Genomic DNA, 22,538 nt, shown 5'->3' on the forward strand with positions numbered 1-22,538 from the left:
ACCCTGGGGACCCAGTGCGAAAGGAGAAGAACCTGGGCGGGGCTGTGGAGGAGGGAGACGAGTGGATCCCGGACTGGACCCGACCGGACCAAAGGAGGGGGCGGGGCTAGGGCGAGATCAGGGCGGAGAGGTGGGGCTGGGGGGTCGGGCTAGGAGCCTTCCAAAGTCATCCGCGAAACTGAACCGGGGGAAGCCGGACGTCAACTCAGCGTATTAGGGGTCATGGCTGTCGGAGGAACCTAGGAAAGAGTCCGGGCAGGGACAGATCCAGTCTCCGGGGTCCGCCCTCCTCTCCTGTAAGGAGAGGGCCCTTGGTGGAAGAGTCCCAGAGAGACCCGCAGAATTGGCGAGTTGGCGTGGCTGTTGGTTTGTAATCTCGACCCCATTTATTTAGCTTCCTGGAGGTCTGGGGACTTAGTTGATCCACTGAGTTAAGGAGGCGGGTCACGCTTCCTAGAAAGTTGGATTCAAAGTCCTCAGGTAGTCTAGACGCTACTGGGCCCCCGTCTGAGTATACCCTCTCCCTGTCCCCTATGCTCTCCTGCCCACTCCATTCCATCCCCCTACCCCACCCCTAACTACTCCCAGACCTTCCCACCTTTGAGCTTTTGTGCTGTTCCGCTGTAGAAATTCTACCCTTTGGGAAAGGCTTTGACCTGCCCAGGCTTGTAGCTCTCGGAGCAGCAATTTGCCCATCTATCTTAGCATTTGCCAGTATTTACCATTGGTACCTTTAACTCACTCGGCCACTCAGCCTTTGGGGGAACATTTATTGAGTGCCTACTATGTGCCAAGGGGAACCAATGTTGAATATAAACATGGGATTCCTGTTTTCAGGGAGCTTACAGTCTGGTGGGGAAGGCAGAGAATAGTCAAATAATCACATTAAAAACCAACACATTAGAGAAGAGCCTGGCACCCTGTTGGCCTTTTGCTGGTATCCGGTGCATAAATACATCTGTCTTCAATGCTATGAAAGAGAAAACGGGATGTGGTGTACAAGCAGGAGTTAACAGGTGAGTGGGGGAGGAAGAGCATTCCAGATGTGCTAAGTCCCTGTCATAGGAAGCCATGTGGCTGAGAGAAGAACACAGAGGCCAATGTAACTGGAGCAGAGAGACAGGGAACACAGTTCAGAGTAAGGCTGAAGAGACAGACAGGCCAGGCCAGCAAAGCCTTTGAGGCCTTAGACAATTTTGACTGTAGCCCAAGAGCCATGGGCCACCAATGGAGACTTTCAGACAGAGGTAACCTAACCAGCTTGTATTTTGAGCAGCTGACTGGAGGGAGGACCAGATGAATGCAGGGATGCCAGTCAGGCTATTTCTAGAGTTAACTGGGTTTGGGCTGCCTCTCCATTATAGTGAGTGCCCCAAGTCAGGATCAGTGCCTGGTACCCCTCTGAAACCACACACACACACACATACAAACACACACCCCTACACACACACGCGCACAGAGCCTAGGCCAGGAGTGCACAGAAAAGTTACCCAATATACATTTTTTACATTGATTTGAAATCAGTTATCCAGCAACACTGAACCCAGCAGTTTATGTACACAGGGCCCTGGGGGCCTTGGGAAGCACTGGGTTGGGGAAAAGGAACACAGACTTCTTGCTGACTGTGTTCCCATGATAGAACCTGGGAGCCAGGCTCCCATCTCCTCTCCATTCACTTCTTCTATTAAATATGTTCATATTCACGGCTGGCCAGTCCCCTCCCTGCTCCTGGCAGGGTACAGGGGGCTCTGTCCTCAGCCTCAAGCAGCAAAGAACAGGTACGCTGACTTCTGCAAACCCTCTCGGCTCCTCAGCGGTCCTGGCGCCGAACTGGGGGTGAGGGGGGGTGCCGAACTGGAGGCAAGTCGTAGTGTACAGGGATGTGGCTGTTCTTGGGGGAGTCATAGTGTCCAGGAGGCAGGCCCGGGGGCAGTGGGGGCTGGGACCCCACAGAGTCTCGGTCTGGAGACAGAGAGGGGAGACGACAGAGAGGCGGAGGTGACTCCTCCCCTCCCACCACCCTCCTCCCCTCTCCAGCAGCTCCTGCCCAAAGCCGATGAATGGTGCCTGGCTATCCGCAGCTCCTCAGCTGCCAGTCGGGGAGGCCACCTCAACCTGCCCACCTCACTAGATAGGAAGACACTCTGTCACCTGCCTTGTTCCCAGCTTTTCTGGGTATCAAGTTTACAACTCAGGTGATGCAAAACCACCATTTCAAATCCTTAGCGCTGTGAGGTGGGTGCCGCCACCTACAGGCTCTAAGAGGCAGTATGACTTCCCAAACATCACCCTTGGTTTGAGCGTAAGTCTGAGCCCCAAAGAAGGCTTTCCTAATAGCTCAGTGGTAAAGAATCTACCTGCCAATGCAGGAGATGTGGGTTCTATCCCTGGGTGGGGAAGATCCCCTAGAGAAGGAAATGACAACCCACTCCAATATTCTTCCCTGGGAAATCCCATGGACAGAGGAGCCTGGTGGCTACAGTCCACATGCTTGCAGAGTCGGACACGACTTAGCGACTAAACAACAACTGATGCCAAAGACCTTGCTCTTGCTGCCACTTCATGCCACCTCTACACTCTTGTCCCGTCCCTTTTCTTTGCCCTCGTCCCTGTTCTCTCTGCTCCAGTGGAAAAGGAGGGCTCACCATGGACCAGAGGGCTGGGCTGCTCATAGGTACCACTGTCTCTCTGTGGCTGGGGGTGTCGCCGCCTCTGGCTGTCCGGGAGCTGAGGAAGCTGCCTGGGGGGAGACCCTGAGGAAGGGCCTTTCATCTCCACGTAGCTGCTCTCCCGGGGGCTCCCTAGCAGGCTGGGCAGGTCCCGGATGGTGGCATAGGGGTTTTCACTGCTCAGGGAAGCCATGCTGGCCCCCAGCCCCTCTTCAGAGATGGGTCCTAAAAATGGGGGAAAGAAGTCAGGCTCAGTGGAGGCACTGGCGCCTAAACCCCAGGGCAGCCCCCTCCCACCCCCACCCCCGTGCGCTCACCTTTACTGTAGAATGGGCCAGGGCCATTACTGTTGCTGTAGCTACAGCTGTAGCTTCGGTCCAGGCGGCTGCTACCTAACAAGGAGAAAGCAACCCGCAATCAGGCCCCTGGTCCCCACCCCAGGGTCCCCACCCCAGGGTCCCCTCCTCTAGAACTGGGGCCCGGAACCCCTTCTACAGATGTGTGCACTCAGATGGAGCTGGATGCTGGGCTGCATACGTCCACCCTCACCACAGGCCTTGGCCCCCAGGCTTCTACCTCTGTCCAGAGGCCCTGCCGGGGGCTCCCGGCGGTGCTTCCAGTCTGCAGGTAGCGTGGCATGGTTATCAAGTCCATGGGCTCCACCTGGTCGCTCAGAGGCCTGGAGGCTGGCAAAGAGCTGACTGCCTGGAACCTGGCAGGGGAGGAGGGGTGGGACAGGAACACGCAGAGCTGGAACTCTCCGGAGGCCCGGAGCTGCACCCACCAGGCACCCACCGTGCACGCCCACCCCTAGCACCGACCTTCTTAGCGGGTGGGGGGTTCGGTGAGCACTGTGATAGGGTGTGGTAGCTGGGGTTGGAGTAGTAGTGACTGTAGCTCGGAGGGACATCTGCACAAACAGACACAGGTGCGGGGTGGCCTGCCAGGTCAGACACAGGCCTGGGCCCAAGACAGCCGTTCTGTCCCAGGAGACCCGCAGTTGGCCTCGCTGACCTCCCTTCCTCTCTCCAGCTCCCCGCTTCCCATCTCCTAGGTCCAGGGAGGGATGCAGAAGCCCCGCATCCCACCTGCCCTGTGCCGAAGAGTCAGCGCGCACGTGAGTCCTACCCCGGGCCAGCTCACCTGGCATGACATACTCAGAGCCGTCCAGTCGTCCGCTGCTGTAGCCCACTGCCAGGTGCTGATGCTCCTTGCCCTTTTGCCAGTGACGGTAGCCAATGAACAGCGCCACCAGGGCCACCACCAGGGACCCCAGCACTGCGATGCCAATCACTGCCCCAAGCGAGTTATAGGCCACCGGAGGGGTGGGCATCATGGTGATCGGCTCCTGGCTTCCTGTGTGGGATGGAGTGGTTGCTCAGGACAGTGTCTTGGCCCTGTTGGTGAGCTTGGGATGCATGGATGGGAGAGGCCCCAGTAGGAAGGCAGGGTGATACAAGAGTACCACTTAGCGGAGACCTGGACAGGTACCTATGTCCTAGTTCCCTGGGGACAGTGCAGAGGCAGGGGCTAGATGAGAACTCACCGATCCTGCAGGGGGCACCACTGTGCCCTGGAGGACACACACAGGCCCCAGTCTCTGGGTGGCACCTCTCTCCAGGACCACACTGGCACGGTTGGGAGCAGTTGGCACCAAACATCCCTGGAGAACAGCCTGGGAGAAAGTGGAAGAGGAGATCAGAGGGGCAAGGGAATGGCAGTCCCCTCCTTGGGCTAGGGCTGGCGGTTGGGGCATGGAGTTGCCCTTCTGTTGGTACCTTCCAAGCACAGATGTCCGGTCCAGCCTGGGGGACAGAAACAGCTCCCATCCTGGGGGTGGCAGGTCCCACCATGGCGACACTGGCAGAGCTGGGCACAGTTGGCTCCCCAGTGTCCCAAAGGGCATGCTGCAGGAGACAAGGTTGGAGCCTGTCTGGCGGGCAAGGCCAGCGTCTCCTGGGTGAATTCTCAGTCCCCAGCGTCGCTGAAGCCTTCCACTCAGCTTTGGTCTCCCCAGAGACACCAAGGCTTCGAACGGTATCTACACACTGATGACTCATCTGCAGCCGTGTCTCTAACCTGAATTTCAGATCCACGTGCCCAGCTGCCTGCCTAACCTCTGCACCTGCCTGTCTAACAGCCTTTCAAAATAATGTGATCAGGGCCAGACAACCAAAGGCTTCCAAACTACCCTACATCACTTAGCTCTGGGCTTCTTTTTTTTTTTTTTTTAATATAAAAGAGAAGTAAATGCTCACACTATTCAAGGCATAATTTTTGTGTATATGATACTAGCAGGTAATCTAATAGTAGTTACCAAATTCTATGGAAAAAGTCATCTCCAAGATCACTTCCCTCTACCCTGCCCGTCTTTTTCATGGTAACTGCTTCTCATTTTCCCTTTTCAAAATTTGCTTTATTCAGTTTTTTGGACTAATCTTTTCCATGATGTTCTTCGTATGTTTATGTGGGAAAGAGGCCATTATAAATAAATAAAAAATAAATTGGCGATGCAAAAAAAAAAAGTCCATAACTGAGTTTATGGTTTTCCCATTTTTCCCATGCAGAAGGGCAGGGAACTTTTTTCCCTGACCCGTTCACTGCTGCATCCTGAGCATCTAGGACAATACCCAGCATGTAGGTGATGCCCTATACATATTTGCTTATTGTGTTTACATCAACGGCTGAATCAAGGCGGGTCCAGATCAGGGGAATGGAAGCCTCTCGGTCCTCAGCCCACCCCCTCGGCATGCACTCAGACACACGGGCCAGCACGTACGTTGAGAGCAGTCAGGGCCGGTCCAGCCAGCCAGGCAGTAGCAGGTCCCATTCGAAGGGTGGCAGGAGGAATGGTTGGCACACTTGCAGGGCACACAGCGTTTGCCGTAGCGGCCAGGCTGACAGGCTGGGGGAAAGGGGCTCGTGGTGACTGGGGGCAGGGGCCAACCCTCAGTCAGCCCTTGACTCCACCCTCTCCCACCATGTGTAACCAGCCCATAGACTGCAGTCAGCACAGCAGACCAAGAGGGGTAGAGTGGGGGCTTCTGGCATCTGGCACTGGACTGAAAGGCAGACGGAGAGGAGGGAGCCTCACATTTCTGGCAGAAAGGGCCTCGGAATCCGGGTGCACAGACGCAGTTGCCATTCTTGGGGATGCAGGTGCCCCCGTTCCTGCAGGCACAAGCGTTGCTGCAGTTGGCTCCCCAGAAGCCCTCAGGGCAGGGCTGGTGGCAGCGGGTACCTGTGGGAGGGGTAGGATGAGCCTGGCCTGGGTCCCCTCTCCTCGTCCATAAGGATTCTCTGCACACGTGTCCTGTGGGATACATCCCCCCAACTCCAGGGTAAGCCTGGGGCCTGCCCACCATAATGCTCACCTGTCCACCCCGCCTGGCACTGGCAGTGTCCGTGAACAGGGTCGCAGCCGTCAGCATGGTCACAGTCACAGCGACTGGCACAGCCTTCACCAAACTGCCCCTTCTTAGAAAAGGAGTGTGGGGTAGGACAGGCCAGTAAGCTGGGGGATGTGGTGCCCTCCCCTCCACCCAGGCAGGCAGGCTGTTGCGCACTTACCGGGCAGGGGAGCTGGCAGTTGGTCCCATGCCACCCAGGGGTACAGGTACAGGCTCCAGTCTGGGGACTGCAGGCTGCCTCATGGGCACACTGGCAGCTGGCATTGCAACCGAAGCCCCAAGTTCCAGGCGGGCAGGGCACAGAGCAGTTACCACGCTGCCAACCTGGAAGAGGGACTTGTAGGTAGGCATGGGGACCCAGCTGCCCTCCTGAGCAAGCACACACTGGGCAATGACTGTGCCAGACTCTGAGCTACCAGCATGGGGTGGGGATGGGGGTGCTCACGGCCCCATAGGAGACCAGCATGTGAATCGTTGGATGTTGGACAGAAGGCTGAATGACCGTCGGGGATGCACCACCCCCTTCTGGGTCTTGGTTGCCTATTCTGCCAAAAGAAGGGGATTGGCAGCAAACCCAAATGCTTACTGAGGCCCCATTAAGTAACTAAATGTGTTATCCACGTCATGTATAAGACAATAGGGAGGAGTGGGGACTGGAGACTGGGACATTTGTTAAATATGATGGAGAGCTAGTGAAACAAAACGTGTTTAACTAGCCCTAAAGACTGCCAACGGGCCACCCCTGGTAGATCTCCTGGCACCGGCATTCTGTGATTCTGGATGACTGAGGATGAGGAATGTTCAGCAAAGAGATGCCTCTGGCCTGGGCCTTTAAGGACAATTGGGATTTTTGTGGTTGAAACAAAAGCAAAGTGGATATTCCAGGAAGGAAGTAGCCTGGCTACTTTCCCGCCGTCCAGCTGCTGCCCAGTGATTCCGCCCCTATCCTGCAGCCTCTCCCCTACCCTTGGCCTGCCCCTGCACTTGGACTCTCCCTTCTTCCCATGGCCCCGCCCCCAAATCGTCCTTCCAGGAGACCTCAACCCAGTACCTTCCTTGCAGACGCAGGTGCCATCGATGGGCGAGCAGGCAATGGCATTTTCGCAGGAGCAGCGTTGCGAGCAGTTGACTCCGTAGGTGTCAGGGGGGCAGAGGCTAGCGCAGTGCGGTCCCTGAAAGTGGGGGGGTGGGTGGGCGCACTCATGAGAGGGGCGGGCGGACTCCCTGAGCCTCTTCCGCACCTCCCTCGCGGTGGGGCTCGCCTCACCGTGTAGCCGGGCGCGCACCGGCAGAGGCCGCTGTCGGGCTGGCAGACGCCGCCGTGAAGGCAGAGGCAGTGCTCCTGGCAGCCCGGCCCGTGCGTGTCCTGCGGGCAGCTCTCGTTGCAGTGGAGGCCCGCCCAGCCCGGCAGGCACGAGCACTCCCCGCTCATCGGGTGGCAGCTGCGGGCGGAGACGCGGGCGCGGGGCGGTCTGACCCGGGGTCCGCAGGCCGACCTCCCCCCGCCCCACGTCCGCCTGCGCGTGGTGGGAGCCGAGCATCGCGGGGTGGAGAGGGTAATCAGGGAGGCTCCGCGCCGTTCCGAGGGCGGTCCCCAACACCCCCGTCCCCGAGGCCCCGCCCGGTTCCCCTCTGCCACATCAGTGTCCCGCCCCCGCCCAGGATATGCCCCCGGTGCTTTTCGTGACTCCGGTGGCTTCAGCACTGAAGGCCTCTCCCACTGGCCTCCTGACCCCTTGACCACAGCGTCCCACGGCCTACCTGAGGCTGTGTTCCGGGTCGCAGGTGCAGGGCACCTGGCAGCTGAGGCCATAGAGGCCGTCGGGGCAGAGGCGCTCGGCGCAGCGGTCCCCGGTGAAGCCGTGTTCGCACAGACACGCGCCGTTGGCCGGGAAACAGCGGGCGCCCGGGGCGCAGTCACACGTCTCAGCACAGTCCTGCCCGAAGCGGCCCACGGGGCACTCCTCGCGGCACCTGGGTGCCTCTGGGGAGTGAGCCTGGCAGACGCCGTCCACAGCCGCCCCCGCACCCCTCATGCCCGGGCTAACACCACTCACCGGTCCCCCGTGTATCCCGGAGCACAGCGACACTGCCCGGTGAATCGGTCGCAGAGGCCTCCGTTGTGACAGCGACATTCCTGGGAGCAGTTGGGTCCATGGAAGCCCTCGGGGCAGGGCAGGGAGCAGATGGTGCCCTGTGGGGGCTGAGAGGTCAAGAGAGCCCCAGGAGCCCAGCCTCCTCCCCATGGTCAAGGACCCACCAGTACCCTATACCGGCAAACACTCAAACCTCTCCAGGGCCCCCACAGCCTACCCTCCTCACACACATCCCCCTCAGAAGCCCTGGAGAATTCATACCCACAGGCCCCACCCTTCATACCGTCCATCCAGGTGGGCAGCTGCAGGAATCCTGGGAGGCCTGGAAGACTCCCCCATTTTGGCAAGGCGGAGTGCTGGGGCAGGAGAAGCCAACACTACTGGGTGAACAGGACACCTCGCAGCTGTTGAGCAGAGGGGGTGAGGTCAGTCTGTAAACAAGCAGTACCTACGGAATTCCCCCTTTGCCTCCCAGGCCCTCGGGACCCCAGGGTTCAGTGAGCCACACCCACCCGTCCCCGTGGTGTCTCATCCCCCTTCCCTGTTGGGCCCGGCAGGGATCAAAAGTTTCCAGGACTGGAAATGGCAGGGACACACAGCCCCAACAAGTGGGACAGAGTGAAGAGCCCATGGGTGGTCTGTCTGCTCTCCACAGCCCTCCATTCCACCTTTGCTCATGCTGGTCTCTCTCTGGGGGGAACATCTCTGCCTGCCATAGTTTTCATCCCAAGGGCTCAACCCTGGAGCTCCTCCATGAAGCTGGATCTTTGATCTCCAACTAGAGGGATGATCTCCCTCCTGTGACTCCCCATCGCCCCCTGCACCCTGCTGTGCAATAGGCTCTCTGTGACTGTCTCAGCCCTACTTGGGGACATACTTTCACTCGCACGCTGGCTCATGTTATCTTCACAGCAACCCTTTGAGATGGACAACACTGCTCCCATTTCATAGAATACAATCTCGTGAAGAGACAGTAATGCGTTCAAGGTTGCTCCACCAGGGAACAGCAAAGCTGGGACCAGGATCTTGGCCCCTTGGTTGCATCCCCAAACTGAGGATCCTGAGTCCCCTGCTGTCCCCGTATGTGCCCGTGCATCCGGGTCTGCGATCCCGTTAAGTGTGCGTTCCTCCCGTTACATACGTGGGCCCGGTTCTCTCTGGGGGGCAGAGGCAGGCTCCGGTCTGGGGGTTACAGGGCGCCCCATGGCACTGGCAGCTGAACTGGCAGGCAGGGCCATAGAGGCCAGGGGAGCAGGGCTGAAGGCAGTGTGGGGGCTGCAGGCCAGAGGGACAGGAACATGCCCCACTCTTGGGGTCACAGGAGCTGCTGTTGCCGCAGTTGCAGGGCTTGTCACACTTCGGCCCCCACACTCCTGGGGCACAAGCTGGGGGATGAGAGGGGGGAAGGAGGTCACCAGGGGTCTTGCCCCTCCCCCGCTCCAGTTAGTTCCTATCTCTGTCTCCTGGTCCCCACACATGCCGCCATGCCTGGCTTTGGCCCATCCACTGCACCACACCCCCAGAAGAGGCAGCTGGCTGCAGTGGGACTCTGCTGGGTGGTTGCCCTGGAGTCCTAAGCACCTGTGCCCTGGTAGGGAGGGTATGCCTCCTTGGAGGCACAAAAGGACTTGCCCTGCAGTCACCAGCCACTCACCACTGGAGCAGTCGTCACCCCGCCAGTCTTGCACACATTGGCACTGATTGGGTGCCACACAGCGGCCATGGACACACTCCTGAGCACAAAGCGCTGGGGCAGAGATGGGGGTTGGGAGTGAGAAGATGCTTCCATTCCTGCCCTACCCACCTTTTATCCTCTGAAGCCCAACCCCAGCTTCCTCCCATACCGGGGACCTGGAGTTAGCCTGCCAAGCAGCATTTCAGCCTCTCAAGACACAGAAAGACTGAGAGTAAGCAACTCAGGTCAGAGCATGTCAAGACCTCAGGATTCTGGGCTCCCCAGCTCCTTTCTGTGAACTTCTCAAAGCACCTTGCTGGGAAACGAGGGTGGGGGTGAGGTTCCTCACATAGGAATCAGATATGGATGCTGTCCAGAGAGGGGCTGGGGTGCTCAGGCTGGGTAGGAGTCTCTGTAGGGGGTTGGTGATGGTCCAAGCTGAGGAAAGGGGAGACAGAGCGAGCAGGCTCCACTCCGGAGATTTCAGGGTGCCGGGGACAGGGGACAGGAGAGACTGGACAGCGACAAGTCAAAACAGATAGGGACAGGCAGAGTCAGAGAGAGAAGCAGACGCCAAGCCCAGGGACAAAGAGACCCAGGCGGCCCCAAGACAGAGCTGCAGAGCCAGAGACAGCCGACGGACTTGGAAAGAGGGAGTGGGAGAGACCTGGGGTCAACTAGAGACAGAGGTTTGAAGTGGCAGCTTTGTCCTTCGAGACAGACAGGGCCGGGGAGGCGGAGGGCAGGGGAGTAGCCCCCCTGGACTCACGGACACAGGCCCCGCGGCTCTCATAGAAGCCCCGGCAGCACTGCAGCCGCATCCGGTGCTCCGTCTTCACCACTTGGCGGTACACGGTCCGGTAGACAACACTGGGGAGATCCAGAGCTGGCCCTCAGTCTCCCCTGCAGAGGCCCCGGCTTCCACCCCGCCCCAGTGTGGCCCTGGCAGGGCCTGGGCCGCCTCCCAGCGCTCTACACTGGGGGAGCAGAGGAAGAACACTCTCTCTTTGCTCCCCGCCCAGCCACACACCCACACAACACACCACACCTGCCCACGGAGGGGACAGGCACTCACGTGGGCCGGGGGCAGGTGTGCGGGCTCTCCCAGGGCCGGCTGCAGGGCTCCGAGGGGAGCAGGCTGAAGGGGCGGGAGAGCGACTCCTTGGTAGTGGTGGTGAAACTGCAAGGCAGGGATCAGCGTCGGGCCCAGGGCAGGGAGAGCCTGAGCCGGCACCAGGTGGCAGGGGTGTGGGGGCTGGGCCACAGTGCGAAATATTCAGATTTGCTCCTCCAAGCCGAGGGTGGAGCCCCATCCTGTCCTCCTTCGATCTAGAGGGATCCTCCCTGAGTTGGAATATTCCTGGGAATATGCCATTCCAGCCTTCCATTCTCCACCCTGCCCCTTGGCCTCCTTCTCCCTATATGGGGAGATTGAGCCAGAATTGACTTCTGGGCCCAGAGGATGGACATAGGCTGAAGCACTTCTGGCCAAATCTGACCTTGTTCCCCAACCCCGTCCCCTTTGCTCTCCCTGGGCGAGACCCTCTGCTTGCCCCATAGTGAATAGTTCCTCCCCTGTGTTTTGTCCTGCAGCCAGCCTCACACAGGGGCCAAGGAACCGGGATAAAGAGAGGACAGGGTCAGAGCTGAGATGGAGAATGAAACGATCAAGATGGGGATGGAGTCAGAGCATCCCGCTGAGGGGGTAGAGGTACTAGACGAAGAAATAGGAAGGAGGTGAGGCTGGAGAGAGGGAGGCGATGAGGAAAGAGGAGCCCCAGGGAGGAGAATAAAGAGCAGGGGGCTTGGGGCCCTCGAGGTGCAGCAGGGGCCCTCTCTCACCTTTCCCAGAAGCTGCAGGTGTTGGGGTCCTTAGGGTTGAGGGTGGCAGCCAGCCCCAGCTCCAGGGCGAGGAGAAGGAGGGCCCGCAGGGGTGGTGACATTGCAGGGCCCTGTGACAGGGCCAGGCGCAGAGCAGGTGAGAGGCACTGTAGCCACAGATCTGGAGGAGCAAGTCTCTGCAGAGACAGAGCCAGGCTGAGAGCAGAGATGAGGCTGCTGCCTCTGGTCCTCTGAGCCCTGCTCCCCGGGCTCCAGCTCTTTTTCCTGACCGCGTGGAGCACTGCCACGCTTCTGAGTCTTTCTCACGTGGTTTCCTCTGTCTGGACATCCTCCTCTCATTCTTCACCTTGAGCACTCACCTTTCAAGGTCTAGCCCGAGTATCACCCTCTTTCCTTGCCCTGCTCCTAGGCTTCCACTGGCAGACAGCCCCCACCCATTCTTTCAGGGAGCCCCCAGCACCATTCCCCACAATACTGCTGTTCTAGTGCCTGTTCCCTGACCATGACTTCTGGAGGCAGGGACCTGTGCGTGAATTCCCAGCCTCCAGCCCAGCCCCTACCCAGGGTACCTGGATATTGTACCAAGGTTCCCCTGGTGGCTCAGACAGTCAAGAATCCCCCAGCAATGCGGGAGACCTGGGTTCAATCCCTGGGTTGGGAAGATCCCTTGGAGAAGGGCATGGCAACGCACTCCTGTATTCTTGCCTAGAGAATCCCAACGGACAGAGGAGCCTGGCAAGCCATGGTCCAGGGGGTCGCAGAGTCGGACACGACTGAGCAACTAAGCACAACACAGTGAAATAGGAGCCGATGAAGGGAAGTTACAAGAGAAGCCGGCCTGGGCTCAGTTAGGGAAAGAACTTTTCAACAGTTGAAGCAGTTCTGTGACAGAATCAGCAGCCTCGCGTGGTGAACTCCCCTGAAGGTAGGCAGGCAGAGGCCAAACCACCCCCCCCCAGTTTTGGGGCTTCCAGCAGTTAGGGGCTTCCTACTGGGGAGGAGTAGGATGGGTCCCAGTGACCCTGGAAAAGGCCCCTCCCTCCACTGGTGCACGGGCACAGCTCCTACTGCCTCCTGAGAACCAATGGTGACTTCTCTTCCCAACTTCTTCATCAGTGCTGTCACATTAGTAGTTTGAAACCAAGCACGGGGGGATTATTTACACCACAGAAATCGGCAAACACCACAAAGCGGGGCCAGCACCCCTCCCCACCAGAGCCGGTTGTTAAAGCCGTGCCAGCACACCCCTGCACCCAACTCCAGGCACTGTCACCGAGGAGGTCCCCAACCTGACCTCAGCCTTGAGAAGCCCCCAGCTCCCTCTGACCACCCACCCGCCATCTGGAAGTGGGCTCCTCCCCATCTCCTCCACGCCTGGCCTCACCCGGGGGGCGGGAAGCAGCTCAGGACCTCAGAGGAGTCTGTTCTGACTCCTGAGCTCAAGCCCCTTGAGCAGCCACCCCCGCCGCTGGTTTCAGATTCTCTGTTCAGTGTTCCTAAAACTTGCCCTGGCTCCCTCCTCTACAGCTCCCTGAGGCACCCACATCTGCTTATAATTTTCCCGGGGAAGAGAGAAAGGTCATGGTAGCTGGCCCCTTCCCCCTGAGTATCTCTGGAATGCCTGCTGCGGCCCTGCCCCAGGCCCCCCACCCACACACTCTCAGCTCCCATCAAGGCAGCCTCCTAGGGATGCTCCCCACCATGCGTTCTGCCCCACCAGTAAACCCTCCAGCGGTCTGCTCACCACCCTCTCAGCTACAGGGCTGGCCCACCTCTCTTCCCCAGGTTTCCTCATCCCACCCCCTCCAGTCTTGCAGAGCTGTAACGCCCTCCCAGGACTCTGGTTAGGGGCCCCATCACAGCTCCCCCAGGGCAGATCTCCCACCTCCAGTCCTCTCTGTGCTCTTCCCGGCCACCCTCAGTTCCCAAGTAACTCACCAGGCCTCTATGGCATCCTGGGGCCTGAGAAACTCAGGTGAGCCAGGGACAGGGTGTCACGGTCCTCAGGCCCCAGGGCCTGGGGGCATCCACAGAGGATCCTGGGGGTCCCGGTGCTCAGGATATGGAGCCTGAAAACAGGAAATAGAGCCCAGCTAGAATGTGTGTGGTGGGGGAGGCAGGGGGGAGCATGATCGTGGGCCGAGCACGTAGGGTGGCTCCATCCTCCCACCACCCTGAACTCGGAAGGGAGGATGGGGAGAGGTAGGGGGAGGGCCAGAAGCCGCCTTCCCAGTCCACTCTGAGGAGGGAGGGGCCCAGCCTGGCCTCAGAGAGCCAGGCTGAAGTCAGGAGTGTCTCTCAGGTGACCCCCACAGTCTGGCCCCCCACCCACACAGCCCCCTAGCTCCCTCCCCAACAGATTTGGCTCCTCCTCCCAAGGTTCCAAAACTACACCAGCTCTCCTCTGGCCACCTCCCCAGGCCCCCTGTCTGGTCCCAGCAAGCCCGGGGACAGGACCCCGAACCTTCCATCCAGCTCCCCCTGTTCACCTGTCAGTTGGTCCACACTCCCCTCTTCCTGGAGCCTGGCCTGGGGTCCCGTCCTCCAACAGGAGCCCAGTCTGCCTGGATGGAGGGTCATCACCATTGTTCCTGGGTGAGCCTCATCTCCAGCCATTCAGGGACCCCCTACTTCACCCCCAGGCTTCCCATGGTCTGGATCCGTTTCCAGAGCTCAAGGCTGCAGTGAGGTGGACAAGACCTGCAGCACGAAGGCCCCAGAAGGTGGAGCGGGGTGGGGGCTGCCCTCCCAGAGAAAGTCCTTCATCTACATCAGCCCCCTCCCACCGGCCACCTCCTCTTAACCAACTTCCAGAGGAAACTGTTTAGTCGCTAAGTCATGTCTGACTCTTGGGACCCCACGGACCATAGCCCACCAGGCTCCTTTGCCCATGGGATTTCCAGGCAAGAGTACTGGAGTGGGTTGCCATTTCCTTTTCCAGGGGATCTTCTCCCGCATTGCAGGCAGATTCTTTACCGACTGAGCCACCAGGGAAGCATGAGGGGGGCTTAACCTTAACCCTAGGGGGTTGACTCTAATAACTAGAGGGGTGGGGTGATGCCCTTTTCCCAAAGGGCCTCAGGGCAGGACTGGAGTGTGGAGGAGGCCCCAGCTGGTCAGTGGCGGGGCTGGAAGCCAGGGTTGGGGGTGGTGAGATCAGTGGGTGGTCTGCAGGGAGGGGAGATAGGATGGGGATCCTGGCAGGGAGGGGCAGGGTTTGGGCTCACCAGCCTCAGCCCTTGAGGAGGGAACACAGGCCAGACCAGGAGCCCCCGCCAGGCACCCTAGGCTTGTCTACATCTGAGCCTTTGTCACTGAGGGGCTGGGGAACCTGAGACCCCGGCCACCATCCCCCAGCACCTCCAAGCCCAGCAGCACTGGGGTCCATGTGCCCCTTCAAGGGGTTTAAATCAGACAAATACCGGCTTCCCATCTGAGCCCAGGGCCCACACTGCAGGCTCCCTTCTTCTTCCCATACAGATAACCTCCCCCTCCGCCCCCTTTCTCCACTTCACCTCTGGACTGAGGGACCCACACACCTTTCCTCACAACTGGAATACCAATGTGACCCCATGTATCATTTACCATGTTGGCACAAGCAGTGAGCTGAACAGTTTATATGGAGGCTACAGACCGTAGGGTCACAAAGAGTCGGACACAACTGAAGCGACTTATCACACATGCAACCCATGGTGGTAGCTATTATTATTCACCTTACAGATGAGGAGACAGGCAAGGACAGGGTAAGTCCCCTGCCCAAGGCCACATGGACAGCAATGTCAGAGCTGGGATCCAAATCCAGACCAGCAGAGCCCTCCCCCTGCAGTTCCAGTCTCTCCCGAGCCCAGGCCGGAATCCCAGGGGCTTTGCATCTCTTTTTAATAGCCTTGATTATGGCGAGGGGGTGCCTGGCAGGGGTTGGACAGGGGAAGGGGATGGGGGGGGGTAGTGGGCTGCCACAAGAACAAGAACTCGATCAGAGGCGTGGGAACCAGGATGTGTTTACAGTCAAGAATGAGCTGACATTTCTCTCTCCTCCACCTCGAGATGCAAAGCAGCTGGGCTCCTGGCCAGGCCTCCCAGTCCCCAGTCCCGCCTGCGAGGGCCCCCCAGCATCCCTGCCCTCTCAGCCTCCAGGCCCACGCAGGGCCCAACCCAGCTTGTCCTCCCCTGCTCTTCTGTTTAGCCTGATCCCCTCTGGTGGGGAGCCCTTCCTCCCTCACTGTGTTCCAGCCTCTGCTGGAAGGAGGGCCATGGGTCTGAGGCCTCTGGGAAGGGAGTGGAGCTCCTGGTGGACCGGAGATGGTCCATTTCTACAGAAGGCAGAGAGCAAGAGTGGGGCTGATGGAAGTGAGACAGCAGGAGGGACTTCCCCACCAGCTCCCTTCCGGCTGCTCTTCTCTGGGAGGTGGTGCAGCAAAAGATGCCCTCTGAACTCTGCAGCCCGCGCCACTCCTGTTCAAACCTGGGTTCGAATCCCAGCTCTCAGTTCCCTCATCTCTAAAATGGGGAGGGTAATAGTACTTCTCTTCATAGGGTTATTGTGCAGAGTCATAAATGAGTTAACACAGACAAAGAGCTTAGAGAACTACATAAGAAGCCCAATGAATAGCCACGGTTTGCTATAGCGTCCTTAGACCCAGTCTTCCTGCACCCAGAGTGGCCCCTTCCCCACTCCACTTGGCACTGTCATACTCTTTGAGTATAAATTCCAGGAAAAACTGTTTCTCTTTTTTTATCTCTTTTTGCTGAAGAACCCCTAGGATGATCCGGGAATGGGAATGGGGCCTTAGATGCTGACAAAGAGAAAGGATGTGGGGAGGGGAGGGGATCACGCTTCCCCCGAGAACCTTATCCCTCAGAATGACGGGCTGCCCGCCAGGTACATCTACAAGCCAAAGGCGGTTGATGAGGCAGGACGCCTGAGTTCTGTTTCTCTCCGCCCCAGCTCTCAGCTTGAGCACCAGCTCCAGCTCTTTTTCTTGGCTCCACTGCCCACCCCCCCCCCCCACCTCCTCTCTTCTCTGCTCTCTCTTCCCCTTTCCCATTTTGGAGACCAAAATTTCTAGTACTCACAAGCTGTACGACCTCAGGCACATCACTCGAGCCCTGTGAGCCTCCATTTCCTCATCTGTAAAATGGGAGAACAGCCCTGCATCTCCCAGAGTTCAGTGGGAGTTGGAACTGCTGATTCCAATAACCATCCTAGAACAGAGCCTCAGGCCACAGGCTGCTCAGTGGACGATGCAAGAACAGAATCCCCCAAGTTCTGGCTCTCTGCCTCTTTCTTTTTGTCTTTTCTTCATCAGAAACCCTCCGCTTTCTGTTGTTTTCTCTTTCTCCGTCCCTTTCTTGGTCTCCTTCTGCCTCTCTCCTTCCTTTTCTGTATCAAAGCTGCCATGTACAGTCGTGTAGTGTGTTCACTGCGCTAGGGAATCTGCCTTCAGGTATGGAGTGGAGGCTGACGCCAGCCACGACCCACATACTGAGCCCTCGTGTCTCAGCACGGTGCCAAGGTTGCCTCACCCTGTGGCTCTCTTGTCTTCCAGGATCTCCCCCTTGTCTGTCTGTTCTCTGTGCCCCTTCCTGACCTCTCTTTGCCTTGGAGACAGGATGGCTTGGTCCTTCCCACTCAGCAGAGAGATCCGAGTCCAACGACTTCCATCCCCCCACCACACAGCGATGCCCTCTGAGCCAGCTCTGCCAGCAGCCTAGACTGCTCTGCTCCACGTGCCACTCAGAACACCCGTGTACACACTCGTACACACATGCACAAAGCCCCTCCTACATCCAGCCAAGCCAGGCCCCCGGCACGCCAGGCATGTCTGCCGGATGGAGGGACAGGAAGCCTGCGCACTACTCAGCTCCACAGGCTGGGCGGGAAGGGAGCAGGGGTGAGGGGCCGGTCTTGTGTTCTCTGTGGCTCAGGAAACAGAAGCTAGAGGGTCCTCAGCCTGACCTGTTTACTCATCAGGAAATAGAGAAACTGCAAGAGTTCTGATTCACCAAACATTCACAACATGCCTGCTGGAGGCTGGAGCCAGTCCAGACCCTCACCATCACCCACAGGTGGAGTGACCGTCACCCCCGTGTCACAGTAGAGACCGGGGAGGGTCTCTGGTAGAAGGACTTGTCCAAGGGCCAACTGATCAGCAGAGGCGCCAGCGGGATTCGAATCTGCTTTAAAGAACAAGGCAGTGGGGGGGTGGGAGGTGACCTCTGGGGTGACCCAGACCAGGGAGTCGCTCCCGCTGCTCATCGCCACCCCCAGATAACCCCAGAAAGTGCACCTCCGCTCTGGCCACTGCCCCTCTCTAACGCCTCTGTGGCTCCCCAGCACCCTGGGAAAGGGCGCCCAGGGCCCACTGGCCAGCCTCTGCTCCTGGGCTCCCATCACACTGGACGTTTCTCTCACCAGATGGCCACCTCTGGCCAGGCCATCTCTGGAATATCCAGGTCCTACCCCTCCTTCCAGGCCAGCCTCCTCCAGGAGGCCCCCTCAGTGACTCCACACCTCCGCTGTTCCCCCTTTCCTGGGACCTTCCTCCAGGCTCTTAGCACATTCACCGCTGTGGCCCAATGGAGCCCTGGGTTGTTCCCCAATTCTTCCCTGAGGCCAGCTTCAAGCTGGACATGGACCAGTCCCCAGGGGCCCAACACTCCTCAAACTCCAGCCAGAGAGACCAGTGTCCTTCCTCTGGGACCAGGTGGGACTAACCTGGGTCAAGCCAGGAGTTCACAGCCCCTGGAACCCTCAAGTCTGATGACCTGATGAGGTAGTGGGGACCCCATTCTGTGACTGCCAGCTTGTGAGTGAGGCTGGTTTCCCCGCCAGACTGGGACAGCCTCTAATTCCAGTCCTGTCTGAGGCTCTAAGAGTGGCCGGGCTGCCCCCCGAATGTCCCCTCAAGGCTCCCATCCCCTGGTCATTATATTCTTGTTAAGGGCTGTCTTCCCCACTGGAATGGAGCACCGTAGGGTCGGGGCACTTCTCTGCCTGCCTTACCGTCATGTCCCCAGCTCTGGCCAGCACCTACAGGCACACATCCAGGGTGTGTGGCACCCAGTGGGCGGTAACTAAAGGTTGTGTGGAGTGGACGGACTGATAGAATCTAAACCCTTTTTGACTTGGGTAAGCCTGACTTTACTTGGTGGGAAAGGGGGGAGAGGGAGAGGCTGCAGCTTATTCCTGGCTCATCAGACACCAGGGTCTCCTTTCCAGGGCCTTTTAAGACCCAACATTGGTAAGTCCATGGGAGGTGGAGTTCAGAAAGAACTTCCCCACATTACAAAGTGAAAGGCAGCTCCAGACCTGCCCTCCTGAAGGCAGTGGGCAGGAATTCCTTAGGGCTGGCCTCCAAGTTCCTCTGGGATGAGGGCACGGGAGTGCTGGGCACTGAGTCACCTGGAGAGGAGGGGGTGTGCGCTTATCCTGCACTTCCACTCAGGGACCACGCCCACCCCTCACTGTCTATCCACACACCTCCTTCTACACAGAGGAGGGCGCAGATGCTACCATGTGGGGGCGGGCTGGGAGGCCCAGACGGGAGAGACTCAGAAGGCTCCATGGCCCAGAGCCCAGCTGTGTGCCAGAGACCCCCATCTTGCCATGTGTGGGCGCCGTGACACCAGTTACCACCCCTGTACGGTGAGCTGGATCCTTTCTGTTCATTCTCTCAGTAACCCTGGAAAGTAGGTGCTATTATATGGCCTGAATTGTAGATGAAGTAATCCCGCTTTCAGTGCCCAGGGACCAGGTTCAATCCCTCGTTGGGGAACTAAGATCCCACAAGCCATGCAATCCCCTAAAAAACAAATCCCAAAGAGGGTTAAGTAATTTTCCCAAGGGCACACAGCCAGTCAAGGGCAGGGTGGGTATGTGGACCAGGTCCATCAAGCTCGAAAGACAAGGTTGCCCCTGCAGGGCCTGCTCTTCGGTCTTGAGACTCCGTCTCTCCTTCTGTTTCTACCTTCTCTACCTCCTTCTTGTTCTTTTTCTCAGTCTCTGCTCTGTTTTTCTAAATACGCTGCGTTTTTCCAAATATTTCTGCCTGTGTTTTTTCCATCTGTTGGTCTCTGCTTCCACATTTCTGATTCTCTTTATCTCTGTCTTGTCTCTCTCTCCTTCCCTGTCTCCTCTTGCTCCTCCTGCTAGCTTCTATCTAAGAGGTTAGGTGACTGGACTGGTACCAACACCCTCCCCAGAGCTAGGATGGGCCCCAGGGCCCCTCATGCACCCCGGGAAGGGTCTTTTTCAAGGCTTCCAAGGCTACTCGAAGGATAAGTTCAGAGCGCTGTGGTGGAGGTCCTGCCTGACCCAAGTCCCCTCTCTAGCAACGGGTGTTGGTGGCAGGGAGGTAGACAGCAGCCCAGCGACCAGGTTCCTGAACCGTGGTCGGAGCTGCCTAGAGAGCCAGTTTCCTCTTCTGGGAACGTCTGATAGGGAATGGAGGGGGGGGGGCAGTGGGTAGTGGAGAAACAGACGCCAACCCTCAGCTTCACCTCCCAGTGAAGACAGGAAGACAGAGGGGAGCCTGGGCAAACCAGCTCCTAGGTGGCAGGGAGGGTAGCCCCAAGTGCAATGGCAAGTTTGCTGGGTAGGCTTTGGGAAACTGTAAAAACGGGAGAGACAGCAGCAGGGGACAGATGGCTAGAGAGGGGAGAGCAGTCCCACACCCTGGCCCCGTGTGCCCACCCCAGGGACTATCGCATGGATTGGGATGGGATGGGATTCAGACAGCTCCCTGACCCGAAGGCCCAGTAAGCTGTAAGGCCAGTAAGCCCAGTAAGGCCAGGGTTGAGAGCTGACCCCTTGCCCAATCCTGCCTGGAACTGGGGTCTGGCTGAGCCTGGGAGCCTGGGAAACTCGGGCCAGCACAAGCTGTTCCCATCCCGGGGGACTAGGGTCACAGCCCAGCCTCGGGAAAGGCCACTCATAACGGGCCAGAGCAGGACAGCTGAAAGTTCCCTACTGGAGGCTGGAGATGCGGCCCCCTCTGGGACCCCCTCACCCTCCTCCTCCTCACACACGCCAGCCCACAGGGCTTTCTGAGGATCCACATGCCTGAGATCTTTGGCCAACTCCCTACTCCTCAAACCAGCAAAGCTGTGAGCCCCAGGGACCTGCAAACCTAGGTCCCTTCCCTCCATACTCCTCAAACAGTTCTCCTGGTGGGGAGAGGAGGGACCCTGTAATAAACACGGAGCAGGCACAGTTCTAAGCAGGAGACATGTTTTTGCTCTCTAAACCTCACAACAATCCCATAAGGTAGGCACTGTATCTTATCATTCCCCTTTTAGAAATGAGAAACCAAGACACAGGTCCTACAGCTAATAAGGGGACAAGTCGAGATTCGAACCTGGCCAGCCTTGACTTCAACGTGGGTGCTCTTTAACACTAGGCATCCCTTCAGCCAAGAAGAGGGCCTGGTAACTGCTTCTCTCTCCAGCCCTCAGAGGGGGCCAGTGGGGTGGTGGCTGCCCCTGGACTCACAAAGTCCCATACAAGGGGCTGGGAAGTGGCCTAATTTGCATGTCATTTACATGCAATTTTATTACGGATGGCAACCCCCAATCCCCTTTGGCCCATCTCCACTGCCCCATCCCCTTCAGGTCTCTGTCCCCCGCCACACACACACTCCACCCAGAGATTCCCCAGGGCAGAGTGGTCGCGGAACCAGGGCGGCGCCATCACTCACCTGCCTCGCGACCTTATTTCTCCGTTTGCCTGGGATGGGGAACGCCCAGGTGGGCCCAGAGGAGGCCAGGGCAGGGGTCCCTGCGTGGAGCCCCAGCCCGACTGCGGGAGCGGCTGGGAGGCCGAACGTTGTGGATCGCTGGGCGGGGAGGGGCGCGGAGGGGCGGGGGGCAGGAAAGGGGTGGGAACTCGGGCCCTCGCCAAAGCAGGAAGTTTTGACAAGGAAACCGGGAGCCGGGGGAGGGGAGATCCAGAGTGCCCGGGGAGGGAGGCTGTGTAGGGGTGGGACCACGGAGGCCAAGCGGCGGCGGGGCCGACCTGGCAGCCTGGACCGGGTGCAGAGAGGGGAAGAGCACGGGACAAGAGCAGGGGTCCCGGCCCGAGTCCCTCCTTGGCTCTTCACCAGCTGTGCGGCCAGGGGGTACTCTGCGTTTCGGGCCTCAGCTTTCCTGTCTGTAAAGTGGGGTGGCGGAGGGAAATTAGTGAGATCGTCTACGTCGGGCACTTTCCCAGTGCGGCCGAACAGCTGTTATCTTATTAGAGGCACGACCCGGGGATCGACCGGCGCATCCCAGACTGGGAGAGCCGCGACGGGAAAATGTCTCTCCTCTTCTCCGGCCTGAGGAGGGTGTGATCCTGGGAAGTAGAGTTCCGCGGAGTCTCCGCCTCTGCCCGCCCCCTCGGTCCAGAGACCGGGCGCTCGGGTGCACCGCGCGCGGCGGACTCTGAGCAGACCGGGCACGAGCCGGGCGCCACCTCGCGGCCAGCGCCCGCCTCCACACAGCCCGCGACTCCCGACCTGAGAGAAGAGCCTCGCGTCCGAGGTGGACAGCCTGTATCTCACCCTTCTTAGGGCACTTTTCCCTTCTCAGCCTTTGAAAGGACAGAGGCAATTTTCGTTAACAACTAATATTTGTTTTCAACGTCGTTATATCTTTAGGAATTGGTTCACTTAATCTATCGGTTCTATTTACATGATGATGTTCATGTAATTAGGCACCAGCAAGTGGCAAACGCAGGATTTGAACTAAGTTCTTTGGATCATCTGATTACACGGCTCTCTCTACAAACCCCCGCCCGGGACAGAAAAAGATACAATAGTTCAGGAAAAGCAAGACAAGTACATTCCTCTTTGGCGACTTCAACTTT

The 22,538-nt window shown here is 58.6% G+C and overlaps 1 protein-coding gene across 4 annotated transcripts; it reads right to left on the reverse strand.

Annotated features, from left to right (window-relative positions):
- Window positions 1-750: 750 nt before the first annotated feature.
- PEAR1 (platelet endothelial aggregation receptor 1) lies at window positions 751-21,546 on the reverse strand. Of its 4 annotated transcripts, none has more exons than XM_070784470.1 (25): window positions 21,391-21,534; window positions 16,769-16,823; window positions 13,631-13,761; window positions 11,693-11,868; window positions 10,926-11,030; window positions 10,620-10,720; window positions 9,830-9,922; window positions 9,317-9,560; window positions 8,459-8,579; window positions 8,137-8,273; window positions 7,841-8,053; window positions 7,347-7,521; window positions 7,131-7,251; window positions 6,240-6,403; window positions 6,044-6,146; window positions 5,764-5,910; window positions 5,449-5,574; window positions 4,448-4,576; window positions 4,216-4,344; window positions 3,813-4,025; window positions 3,491-3,579; window positions 3,246-3,381; window positions 2,987-3,061; window positions 2,646-2,894; window positions 751-1,962 (listed from the first exon to the last, which is right to left on the reverse strand). In XM_070784470.1, exons 4-25 carry the CDS (start codon window positions 11,791-11,793, stop codon window positions 1,811-1,813), a joined length of 3,123 nt encoding a protein of 1,040 aa, XP_070640571.1. In that variant the 5' UTR covers window positions 11,794-11,868; window positions 13,631-13,761; window positions 16,769-16,823; window positions 21,391-21,534; the 3' UTR covers window positions 751-1,810. The 4 variants fall into 4 exon arrangements, with proteins under 4 accessions (XP_070640571.1, XP_019808496.2, XP_019808476.2 ...); XM_019952937.2 differs by lacking the exon at window positions 16,769-16,823 and adding an exon at window positions 14,182-14,256 and having other exon boundaries at window positions 21,391-21,531; XM_019952917.2 differs by lacking the exon at window positions 16,769-16,823 and having other exon boundaries at window positions 21,391-21,546.
- Window positions 21,547-22,538: the final 992 nt, after the last annotated feature.

This window comes from Bos indicus, chromosome 3 (assembly GCF_029378745.1).
Source record: "Bos indicus isolate NIAB-ARS_2022 breed Sahiwal x Tharparkar chromosome 3, NIAB-ARS_B.indTharparkar_mat_pri_1.0, whole genome shotgun sequence".
Taxonomy (NCBI): domain Eukaryota; kingdom Metazoa; phylum Chordata; class Mammalia; order Artiodactyla; family Bovidae; genus Bos; species Bos indicus.